Source organism: Microtus pennsylvanicus, chromosome 21 (assembly GCF_037038515.1).
Source record: "Microtus pennsylvanicus isolate mMicPen1 chromosome 21, mMicPen1.hap1, whole genome shotgun sequence".
NCBI classification, from domain to species: domain Eukaryota; kingdom Metazoa; phylum Chordata; class Mammalia; order Rodentia; family Cricetidae; genus Microtus; species Microtus pennsylvanicus.
The window spans coordinates 14246358-14259481 of record NC_134599.1 but is presented as its reverse complement, the minus strand read 5'-3'; the positions used below and the strand labels follow the sequence as shown (position 1 = coordinate 14259481).

Sequence of the window (13124 nt, the reverse complement as noted above, 5' to 3'; positions counted from 1 at the left end):
CCCATATGCACACTGATCATCTCAAGGACTGGGTTTTACAATGAGCTTCAAAGGTACAGTTTAGATTTTGCTATATGCCTGCTTGATCCCTTGCTGTTTAAGTTTATTAGAAGCTAGGTGATAACTAAGAGTAGCTGTGAGTGTGTATGGGCAGGAAGGAAGTGTGCCTGATATTTGTAATGTGGGAACTATTCCTTTGCAGGCTTTCTGATGCTTAGACTCCTGATGTTTTGTGACTTGGGTTGTTTAGGCTTTATGCTAACTCCTATTTACCATCTTATTTTAAAACATGGTATTGACTTTGTATAGGACTAGAACAAGACTTGTATACAGGGAATTGTTCAAAAGCAGATTAATAATAATATCATATTAAGGAAGAAACACACCAATATGGCTACGTGCAGAGGTGTAAGCCTGTAATTCTAGCACTCAGGAGGCTAAGAAAAAGAGGACTTCTGTGAGATCAGGTTCAGACTGGACTACATACTGAGTTTTGAGCTAGCATGTTCTATAAGACCCCTTTTTTTTTAAAAAAAAGAGGAAGAATAGGTGTTATATATGTGAAGAATATCAAGAAGAGATGTCATATAATTTTATACATACATAAGTTTATCCAAAATTAAATAAATATAGAATATAAACAAAGGAAATTTAATCTACAGATGATAGGTGAGAATTCTGGAAAATGTATTCTATGGCTTCTCATATGAACAACTGTGTGACCTTGGTGGATCCTGAGTTTCCTCTGGTCTCATTTTCTCATTCTGTGGGGAAAGCAGCTACACAGCTAGTTCCTCTATGAACATGTGAACGGTATGTGGGTTTCTACATTTAAAAAGAGACAGCCAGGTGGTGGTGGTGCACAGCTTTAATCTTTAATTAGGAGGCAGAGGCAGGTGGATCTTTGTGAGTTCGAGGCCAGCCTGGTTTATAAAAGTTAGCTCTAGGACAGGCCCCAAAGTTACAGAGAAACCCTGTCTCGATAAACCAAACAAAAAACAAACAAAAAAGTGGTTAAGAGCACAAGCTGCTCTTCCAGAGGATCTACATTCAAATCCCAGCAATCATATGATGGCTCACAACCGGTTACTCCAGTTCCAGGGGATCTGGTGACTTCTTACTTCTGTGGGCAGTACATACATGTAGCACACAGACACACATGTAGGCAAGACACTTGTATGCTCTGTTAGAATTGGGTTTTCATAATAGTAAAGGTGGGGGTGAGGGGCTTCTGAGGTTTAGGACCCACCCCTGATTGGCTGACATTAGTCTAGGGGTGTCTTGGTGAGTGTGTTCCGGCAGGTGGTCCTATCTACAGCGGTTGGAATGTTAGGCGTTTCCTTTAGATGGTCTGTTTTTGGGGAGGTGCTCAGGTAATCTCGGGGTTCCTTCCTGCAATGAGGCACTGCTTCAGGGTAAACTACTGAGCCCCAGGCCTCTTGTTAATTTTATCGATGGCTGAGTCCTACTCTGGCAGGTGATAATGGTTGGAAGTAAAGAACTTCCTTTGGGTGACCTGCCCAGACTTAGCTTATCATGGCTGGCGCTGGCTCCCACACTTGATATTGTGTTAAAACTTTTAATTACTTCTTGATAAATGAGAGAGGGTATTGCATTGAATTTTTCCCAGGGGAGGGGGAAGGACAGGAAAAGGAAAGGAAAGAGAGACAAGAATTTTATTTTGAAGTGGGAGGGCTATTTGATGAGGACATTTTAAGTTCTTCATGTTCACTGTTGCTGTCTTTCTGGAACGTCGGATCGGAGTAATAGTTCTTCCAACCTTGAGTGTTGTGGTCAAACTACAAGCTCACGGTCTCCTCAATGAGGAAAAGCCCCCATTACTTCTATGTATAAAAAACTTGTTTGGCAACAGCCAGCAGCTGTAGGGTGGAAGGAAGCAGGGTGAGTTTGTTGTCAGCACGCTCAAGCTGTGCGAGCGAGAGACAATTACCTGATTGCTGTGAATCTCCCTTGCAGAACTGGCTGACGGAACTGGAGATCTTTGCAATAATCTTCTCGGCTGCCATCCACGACTACGAACACACCGGAACTACCAACAATTTCCACATTCAGACACGGTGAGGCAGTTGAAATGTTTGTAGAGCAGGCACGAGGAGGCAGGGATATAATTTTAGATGTCAGCAAGTTGTGCGTTCATCACTTTGCTTTTATGTGGTTGCTCTATTTTGAATTTTGAAAAGATTAACTTATAAACAAGAGAGGAGCCTGGGCGACTTGATTGAACACACAGCGTTTTAAAAAAAACACCTGCTGCTATTTCTCATCTTTTATTCAGATCTAAAGTGGCTCTTCCTTTCTTCACTATTATAATGTTCACCTGTTATTTGTGTATGTCCTGTGCTCCTCTACCTGTTTCTAACAGGTATGGCACAGGCTGCATAGAGTCCCAGATGTCATGCGCATGACATCACAAAATTCATATAACCATTGGAGGGCTTCTGTCAAACAAACAATTTGGATCCGGAGCATTCTGATAAATACAAGGTTGCGATCACTTACAGAACTGATGTGGGCCATGAGAGGTCATCAATGATGCAGACACAAAGCCAGGAAGCAACAGAAACACCATGTGATTCCCACACTCATCTGATTGTTACTCCCTGGCCACTTCTCTTGTCCCAGCTCAGAAGCCATGACTCACTCCTCCCGCCCAGCCTCAACCTCTCATGCTAAGGATCTGATCCCAACAGCAAACCAAAGTTTACTTCTGCCTGGGCCACCAGTGGGCTGCTTGACAAAGATAATCACATAGGGCTGTTGACTGTCGGCATCCCCTCACTGGATCCTTCCCCGAGTATCTAGCCATGGCTCCCAACAGGTTGTATGAATTCTGCCCTAGCTGCGTGGGTTTCAGAAAGGGGCAGTGTATATGGTCGTATTGGAAGACTATGGGAAAGAGGCTCCATCTATGGAGTTAAGGGAAGCCTTCCCCATGCTGGGCGCTGACCTCTAGCATAGCTTCTTTGGGGTCAAACCCTTGTCCACCTGGACAGGACCAGTCCAGACCAGACCAGACCGGACTGATTTCGACCAGACCAGACTGGTCCATGACACACATGACAAATATGCACATGACACACATGACAAATTTGCACACGACACACATGAAAAATATGCACACGACGAACATGACACACACGACGCACATGACAAACATGACACACACGACAAACATGACACACACGACAAACATGACACGTATGTCAAATATGACACACCCACGACAAACATGAACGCATGACAAATATGACACACTTGACAAATATGACGTGCATGACAAGCACGACACACATGAAAAATATGCACACGACGCACATGACACACATGACACACATGACACGCACGACAAACATGACACGTATGACAAACATGACACGCACACGACAAATATGAAATGCACATGACAAATAAGACACACCCACGACACACATGAATGCATGCCAAATATGACACGACACACATGACAAATATGACACACTTGACAAATATGACATGCATGACAAACACGACACACATGACAAGCGCGACACGCACGACAAACATGTCACACGACAAATATGACACACATGACAAATATGACACACATGTCAAACATGACGCACAGCAAACGTGACAGGCATGCCAAATCTGACACACATATCAAACATGACACACACGACAAATATGTCACACATTACAAACACGACACGCATGCCGTGACAAACATGACACGTCAAATATGACACGTATGACAAATGCGATATGCGTGTCAAATATGACACATACGACAAGCGTGACATGTGCGTCAAATATGGCACGCACGCCAGGACAAACATGACACGGCACGAACGACAAATGCGATACGCACGACAAATGTGACACGCGCGTCATGTGTCAAATATGACACACATGTCAAATGTGGCACATGTGTCAAATATGGCACGCATGTCGACTGGGGCACACGTGTCGCACGTGTGTCAAATATGGCCCGCATGGCAAATATGGCGCTCATGGCAGATATGGCACGCATGTCAGGTGTGACACGTATGTCAAACATGATGCGCGTGACACACATGTCAAATATAGCGAATGTGACACGCATGTCAAATATGAAAAATGCGACACGCATGACAGATATGGCGCGTGTGTCAAATGCGATGCATGTGTCGAACGTGGCAGGCGCGTCAGATATGGCACATGTGTCAAATGTGACACGCACGTCAAATATGACACGTATGTTCGATGTGGCACGTGTGTCAGATCTGACAAGCACGACTAATATGAAACGCATGACGAGTATGGCACGTGGGTCAAACGTGACACGCATGACAAATATGGCACACACGCCAAATATGGCGCGCGTGACACACACGAAAAGTATGACACGCATGACACGCAAACACACAAAACGTCACAAACACAACACGCATGACATGCATGACAAACAGGGCACACACCACAAACATGACACACACAACAAACGCGACATTCACGACAAATATGGCACACCTGACACACATGGCAAATACGACACACATAACAAAACAACACACAGGACAACCGTGACATGCTTCACAACATGACATGCATGACAAACACGACACATGGCACACACCACACGAGCAGCGAACACGACGACACACATGACAAATATAACACACATGACACACGACAACATGGCATGCACGGCCAATATGACACACACGTTAAACATGACCATCAAGACACACACGGCACATATGACAAACATGACACACGTGAGCAAAAACAGGCATGCAGAGCAACCTGGAAGCACTCCCATGAGTAGGTACATGGGACTAGGTTACCCATGGGAAATGCTTGCACCAGGGTGGGCACAGGCACCATGTTCTCTTTTTATTTTACTTTTCATCCACGGTTCTCCCGCCCCACTCCTCCAGCCCACCCCACCCACTTCTCTCCATGGGTGAGGGCTCCCATGTGACGTCAACAAAGGCTGACACATTAAGTTGTGGCAGGACCAACCCCACCCCCCACATGAAGGCTGAGCATGGCCTGCCAGATAGCGCAAGTTTCACCACTGTCTCCCACACATTGAGGACCTAGTCCGATCCCATGCAGTTTGCACAGCTGTCAGTCTAGGGTTCGTGAGTTCCTGTGAGCTTGGTCAGGCTGTCTCTGTAGATTCTCCCTTGCGGCCTACCGCGCCTGTCTGTGCTCTAGGCACCACCGTACAGTTCGTGAACTGGGCAAGGGGCTGGAGATTGAAACACACAGAGACGCACAGACAGAGAGAGACAGGTCATCCTTGATGCGAGAATGCCCCAAGAATGCCCCCTTTATTGTGGGGGGGGCAGCTTATGGAGGGAGAGCCACGCCCCAGCCAAACCCACCAGAAACCACTTCTCCTGCAATCAGGAACTCCTGAGGTTTCCTGCTCAGAGCAGCTGTAGGCACTCAGATCAGGGGAAAACAAGTTGTTTCAGGATCTGGGTGTTCACAGTGTCCAACACGCCCTCATGATCTTTCCCTCCCTTGCACATGTATTACCTCCTCCCTCTCTTCAATGGGAATTCTGGAGCTTGGCGTGGTGGTTGGTTGTGGATCTCTGAACCTTGTTCTGTTGGTTGCTGGATGAAGGCTCTATGATGTTAGTTGTGATATTCACCCATCTGATTAGAGGGGAATTGCAGTACAGGCACCAACCCCACTATTGATAGGACTCTTATTTGGGGTCATTGTCGTGGATTTGGGGAATTTCCCTAGCACCAGGTTTCTTTCTAACCCCATAGTGGCTCTATCAAGATCTCTCTTTCATTGCTCTCCCATTTCATTCCTCTCCTCCCTTAACTATCCCATTTCTCTATGTTCTCACTTCTATTGCCTCCTTTCTACCACCCTCTCGCCCCCAGATTGAGGGGACACAGAATCAGCTCCATGGTGCTGTTTTTAAGGTCGTAGTTCTACGACAATGGAGACTTACACCAAGTGTGTGTAAAAAAATATCTGAGGCCAGACAGTGTATGGCAGAGTGAGAACCTCTACCCAGAGTCTTTGATCAAACTTCAGGTCAGAATTTATTCATCATGGGCAGTCCAGGATATTGGCAATGACAGGAGTTTTAGAAATCTGCCAAAGAAAGATCCAGACACAAGAGTAGCCTTCTCAAGAGACAGGACAGACGTGCTACAAGTGTTAGTGCTGTGGAAGCAGACCAGAAAACCTAGGGAGTCAGGAGCCTCAAGTGCTGGAGAGCTTTGAGCCTGTCTCTCTTCCTCCTTTGTCTTCTCTTGGGAGGAAAGAACCTGGGGCATAGAGGTAATGTGGAGGCAGATGAGAGGCCCAACTGCAGTTCGAGCCCTGGGTAAAGTCCAGGTGTGTGTTGGTTGGAGCCCCGTGCCCAGGTAGCCTGGCATATCCAGATGAATAGACAAGGCTGTCAGAACAGCCGGGCGGGGGGCTATGTCATGGGTAGAACCCTAGGTGGCAGTTGGCAGCACAACAGGGCCACTGGCTAACAGACAAGAATCTCAGTGTATCCAGAAAAGCTGTTTGTGTGTGTTCGTGTGTGGGTGTGTCTCATGTATTGGTGTGTGTGGATCCACATGGAGGCTGTGGTGAACCTCAGATGGCGTTCTTTCTTCTGGTACCATATACCCTGTTATTTGAAAGAGAATCTCTTATTGCCCCGAAACTCATTTCAGCTGGGGTGGCCGACCAGGGAGAACAGAGATCCTCCAGGTTCCACCTGCAAAAACACCGAATATGGCAGCATGTCAAAATGGGATGCGCATGACACGCGTGACAAATACGACACGCATGGCAAACACGACACGCATGGGAAATACGACACGCGTGGCAAATATGGCACGCATGACGGAAAAGACACGCATGTCGGACATGACACGCGTGGCGAATAAGACACGCATGGGGAATACGACACACGTGGCAAATACGTGTCATATTCGCCATGTGTGTCATGCTCAACACGTGTGCCATATCTGCCACGCGTGCCGTATTTGCCACGCGTGCCGTATTCGCCACGCATGTCAGATACGGCACACGTGGCGAATATGGCACACGTGTTGAGCATGACACACATGCCGAATATGACACGTATTTGCCAAGTGTGTCGTATTCCCCATGCGTGTCTTATTCGCCACGCGTGTCATATCTGCCACGCGTGCCGTATTTGCCACGCGTGCCGTATTCGCCACGCATGTCAGATACGGCACACGTGGCGAGTATGGCACACGTGTTGAGCATGACACGCATGGCGAATACGGCACGCATGTCGAATATGACACGCATGTCGAATACGGCACGCGTGGCAAATATGACACACGTGGCAAATATGGCATGTGTGGCGAATACGACACACATGACACGCATGTCGGATATGGCACACATGTCGGATGTGGCACACATGTCGGATATGGCACGCATGGCGAATGCGACACGCATGTCGAATACGGCACGCGTGGCAAATATGACACACGTGGCAAATATGGCATGCGTGGCGAACACGACACACATGACACGCATGTCGGATATGGCACACATGTCGGATGTGGCACACATGTCGGATATGGCACACATGTCGGATATGGCACGCATGGCGAACACGACACACATGGCAAATACGACACGCATGGCAAATACGACACGCGAGGCAAATATGACACGCGAGGCAGACATGGCACGCTTGTCGAATATGACACGCATGACAAATATGACGCATAAGAATAAGAGAATCTCTTATTGCCCCGAAACTCAGTTCAGCTGGGGTGGCCGACCAGGGAGCCCAGAGATCCTCCAGGTTCCACCCGCAAAAGCACTGTCCCTGGCTTTTGCTTTGTTTTGTGGTTTGGTTGTTTGGTTGATGTGGGAGTCCCCTCTCCAGGCTGTGAGCACCAAGGGTGTATAAAGACACTGTCTTGGCCTGTGATAGGGTAGAACAGATCTAGGTGGGGAAAACTATAGTGAATTCTGGGAAAAAGGAAGCAGAGTCAGAAAGAAGCCGTGGAGCTGCTGTCAGACCAGCTGACACTTTGCTGGTAGGCCATGACCTTGTGGTGATGCACAGATTAATAGAAATTAAGATGTAAGATTTAGCTAATAAGAAGCTAGAACTAATGGGCCAAACAGTGATTTAACTGATCCGGTTTCTGTGTGGTTATTTCGGGAGTTTGGGCAGCCAGGCCACGGTGGGGAAACAAACAAGTGGGCTCATACAACAGTTGGCTTTGCTTTTTTGTGACAGTTTCTCTGTGTAGCCCTGGATTTCTTGAATCTCTTTTTGTAGACCAGGATGGCATTGAACTCACAGAGATCCACCTGCCTCTGCCTCCCAAGTGCTGAGATTAAAGACGTGTGCCACCACTGCCTGACTCCCACCTGGAATTTTAATGTGACTTCAGAGGATCAAATTCAGTTCGTCTTGTTTGTCAAGCACTTTTCTGAGCGGGCCGTCTCCCCAGCCCCACAAAGGCTGTTCCCTGTATCCCTGTGACTTCAAGGCCCAGAGCACGAGCCTCAATTGTGCTCAGAAGCTGCAGCTGCTGTTTGCTCCCATCATGGATGCATCTTCCCAGACCCTCCAGGCAGGCACACATCCCTTGAAGTGTGGATCAGTTGCTGGCAATGACACATCCCTCTGGCCTCTCTTGGGTAGATCGCCTATGCTCTGGGTTTAGGACACTGACCATTGGCCTGCCCCTGTCAGTTCGCTGGACCTTGATGTGGTCTCCATCCTCATGCTGCTTTGATAGCGTGCACCTCAGCTTCTGCATGTCACTAATAACCACAAGGGTCACTTGCTGCTTGCTGCCAGCCAGGTACAGGACTCCATGACCTTCTTCCTGAGCTTCCAGTTGTGCAATCAAGGAAACCGAGGCTCATAGCTTCTTAAAAACATTTGGAGATCTTCTCGGTTATTTATTTTCATTTACATTTAGGAAAAAATAAATTGTCTCTGCACTCTAATAAAATCGCTGTTCCATGTCCTTGCACACCCTAAGTGGACTTGAGCGGGAGCCTAGAGTTGCTGATGCTGAAAATCAACACCCCATTTAGGCCCCAACCTGAAGGAGTTTGTGTGTCTCCCTGCACAGGTCGGATCCAGCTATCTTGTACAATGACAGATCTGTCCTGGAGAACCACCACTTGAGTGCAGCCTACCGCCTTCTACAGGATGACGAGGAGATGAATATTCTGGTCAACCTCTCAAAGGATGACTGGAGGTAATGTGAGAAGGCAGTTTGGAATCCCCAGAGTGGGAGTGTGGGTAGATGGAACGCATTGCTGCTGAGGAAAGAGCCACTGCGCAAACTCCGCACTGTTCTCTCACACAGAGATCCCCCCAAAGCATACTAACTGGCTTTTCACATCTTTATAAAGATCGGATGTATCATTTCTATCTTCATTTTTGTTTGGTATTTTCTCATTTTCTTTGGATACAATTCTGTTCGAAAAAGGTAAGTGATATTCATTTTCCTTCCTGGTGTGATTGTTGGTGATCATGTGCAGAGTAACAAAAATAATAGAATTGGCTTAAACCATGTGAGTATGCCCTCTGATTAATACATTATAAAACTGAGTGATTCAAAGCACATAGGTGAATTAATATAAACTCTGTAAATTAGTCCCTTGAAATTTGTTTAGTGAAGTCTATACACTCACCATCTGTATTAGAGTTTCTATTGCTTTGCAGAGACATTATGACCACAGCAACCCTTATAAAGGAAAACATTTGATGGAGGTAGCAGCTTGCAATTTCTGAGGTGCAGTCCATTACCATTGTGACAGAGAGGATGGTGGAGTGCAGGCAGACATGGTGCTGGAGAGGGAGCTGAGAATTCTGCATCCTGCACAGGCAACAGGAAGTGGTCTCAGACAATAGGTGTGGCTTGAGCATATACGAGACCTGAAAGCCTGCCTCCACCGTTGATACTTCCTCCAAAAAGACCAAACTTACTCCTACAAGGCCATACCTGCAAGTATTGCCACTTCCTTTGAGGCCACTTCCTTCAGACCACCACACAACCTATATCTTTGCCTCTTGCCACTGTTTTCTTTTTTTTATTCTTTTTTTTATTGAGAAAAGAAAAAAAACAAGTTTCCACCTCCTCCCAGCCTCCCATTTCCTTCCCCCTCCTCCCACCCTTCTCCCCCTCCTCCCACCCTTCTCCCCCTCCTCCCACTCCTCTCCCCCTCCCTCTCCAGTCCAAAGAGCAGTCAGGGTTCCCTGCCCTGTGGTAAGTCCTAGGTCCTCCCCCCTCTGTCCATATCTAGGAAGGTGAACATCCAAACTGGCTAGATAGAGACAGAGACCCACACTGGAGCACTGGACTGAGCTCCCAAGGTCCCAATGAGGAGCAGAAGGAGGGAGAACATGAGCAAAGAAGTCGGGACCACGAGGGGTGTACCCACCCACTGAGACAGTGGAGCTGATCTACTGGGAGCTCACCAAGGCCAGCTGGACTGTGACTGAAAAAGCATGGGTTAAAACTGGACTCTCTGAACATGGCGAACAATGAGGGCTGATGAGAAGCCAAGGACAATGGCACTGGGTTTTGATCCTATGCAATGTGCTGGCTTTGTGGGAGCCTAGCCAGTTTGGATGTTCGCCACTGTTATTTTCTTTGAGATTTACCTCACAGAAAATAACATATTGAAGAGAACAGAAATAATCATATACCTGAGACATCAGAACATCTTGTTGGAAAATTTTATATAAACACAATAACTGTGGGAAGCTAGAATAAGAACAGCAAACTCAATGTAGAGAGAAAGGCAGAAACAACAATCTTACTAAAGAAACCCATAAAACTACAGACAACAGAAAAAAGAATTAACAACGCTAAAATCTAGTTCTTTGAAAAGAACAAAAAAATTGATAAGTTTCTAACTTTGCTAAGCTAGAACATATATTGCCTCTCTGAGATTCTACATATTTCAAATATATTAGAAAATATTGCAATATTATTTCATCATGCTTGGCAACTTTGATTAAATAAACAAATACTTTGCAACAATACAACTTAAAAAGTCTCACAAAAGATAAAACAAATCATTTTAATATTCCTGTATCTATTAAAACAGTTGAGTTTGCCATCAAAATTTTCATACCAAGAAACTTCCATTCTTGGAAATTCTCTCTAACAAAGTCTTTGAAAGCACAAGGAAGAGATCATCACGATGTTAGGCCAATTATCTGTAAAACATTGAAAGAAGAAATCACCTTCTAAATTGCCTCATGAGACATAACTTTAAGCTCTATGCTCTTACAAAACTATCACAAAAATGAATCTTAGGGTCTAGTAAACCCCATGAACATAAATTCTTGTTAAATATCAACATTTGAAATCTTATGCAGAAAGTTTGATTTGGATAGTGTGGTTAATTTTACATCAACTCAAGTTGGCCACAGTGAGCCTTTGATATTTTTTTGAAAACATTCAAGATTTTTCCATGAGTCTGTTTGTAGTTGAAGCTATCTTGGAAAGGAGTAGACTCAGTAAAGCAAACTGTCATTCCTAATATTAACAGGCATCATACAAGGAGCTAAGGGTTAGACAAATACTATAAAAGGTTCACCCTTCCCCAAATAAGATCAAATTCTCTCTACCTGAGTTTGAACTGAAACGTCTTCCTGAATCTTCCTTGAGTCTGTTGGCTTTGGCTGGAGTATATCATTTGGCCCTAAAGGTCTACAGCTTGCTGACTGCCCCTGCTGACCTTGGTCTTGTCAACCTCCATAAGTCTGTGAGTTAATCCCAGGGCTGGAGATTTAGGTTGATTTGTGGAGTGCTTGCCTACCATGCATGAAGCCCTGAGTTTCATCCCTAGTACTGTATACAATTGGATTTGTAGAACATGCCTGTAACCCCAGCACTAAAAAAGTAGAGACACAAGGATTAGAATTTCAAGGTCACCTACCCCCCACATAAAGAAGGCACAGTCAGTGTTGGGTACAGAAAACCCTGTTTTACAAACAAACATAAATTTTTGGTTGATTTGGCACTCAAAAATAAATGAAAAGAATTCACCTTATTAAAAGCAAATAAGCAAGCAAAGAAAGCCAAATGTTACAGATGCAAGCCTGTAATCCCAGCACACTGGAGACTGAGGCAGGAGGATCCTCGGTTGGAATCCATACTGAGCTATTTCAGGCCAGCCAGAGTCATACAGTGACTCATTCACTCAAACAAACAAGCAACAACAAAACCCCAAACAAAGAATGTGGTCAGGTCATTTCAACAGCTATATCCAAAACATTTGACAAAGGTCATTACTTCTCAAATAAAACCTCTTCCAAAGAGAAACAAAAAGGAGCCTATAGCATCTCCATCTGGGTAAGGCAGCAGTGTAAAGCCATAGTTAATATCAGCCTTCATGGTGAAATACTGAAGACTAAGAACAAGAATAGGATGTCTAATCTTATATTAAACAATGTGAAGTGTTTCTGTAAGCAAATGAGATCTGTTTGTACAGAAAGCCCTAAGACCATTATGGCAACTTACTAAAATGATAATGATTTTTATGAGGCTCCTAAATATGAAGTTAATGTAAAAAATAATAGACTAGCAGCTAGCCATTAGAAAACTGCATTGAAAATTCTTATGCAAGGCAGGAGATAAAAGGATTAAATTTGTTGAAATCAGCGTGGAAACTTGCGAGAAAACTAATAATAGAACAACCGTATGATTCATCTCTCCCACTGCTGGATGCATTCCTAAAGAAATGTGTGAGAATACCACAGAGACACCTGCACACCCATCTTCATTTGTGACTGTGTTCACGAGAGTCAAGCTATGAATCATCCCAGACACCCATCTTGGATTCTTGGGTGACTGAATAAAGAAAATATAGTCCACGTACACAGTGGACATTTTATGATATTCATTAATTGATGAGAGGGACGGTGGGTACACACATTCCATGATGTTCTCTCCTTCACAAGGTGGGATCAAACTCAGGAGATTGGACTTGGTAGAAAGTGCCTTTACCCACTAAGTTAGGGGTTCTCAAAATAGGAGTTGCAACCCGTTGGGGGTGGAAGAACCTCTCCCAGGGGTCAAATATCATATATCCTGAATATCAGATATTTACATCATGTTTCATGACAGTTGCAAAATTATAGT

The 13124-nt window shown here is 45.2% G+C and overlaps 1 protein-coding gene across 11 annotated transcripts in view; it reads left to right on the top strand.

Annotated features, from left to right (window-relative positions):
• The window catches only part of Pde1c (phosphodiesterase 1C), a 514105-nt gene that overhangs the window by 413774 nt on the left and 87207 nt on the right, over positions 1-13124 (top strand). For all 11 annotated transcript variants that reach the window (XM_075955073.1, XM_075955062.1, XM_075955066.1 and 8 more), the window contains 2 exons: positions 1978-2078; positions 9093-9221. In XM_075955073.1, coding sequence (XP_075811188.1) covers positions 1978-2078; positions 9093-9221 — 230 coding nt within the window. The remainder of the gene's footprint in view (positions 1-1977; positions 2079-9092; positions 9222-13124) is intronic.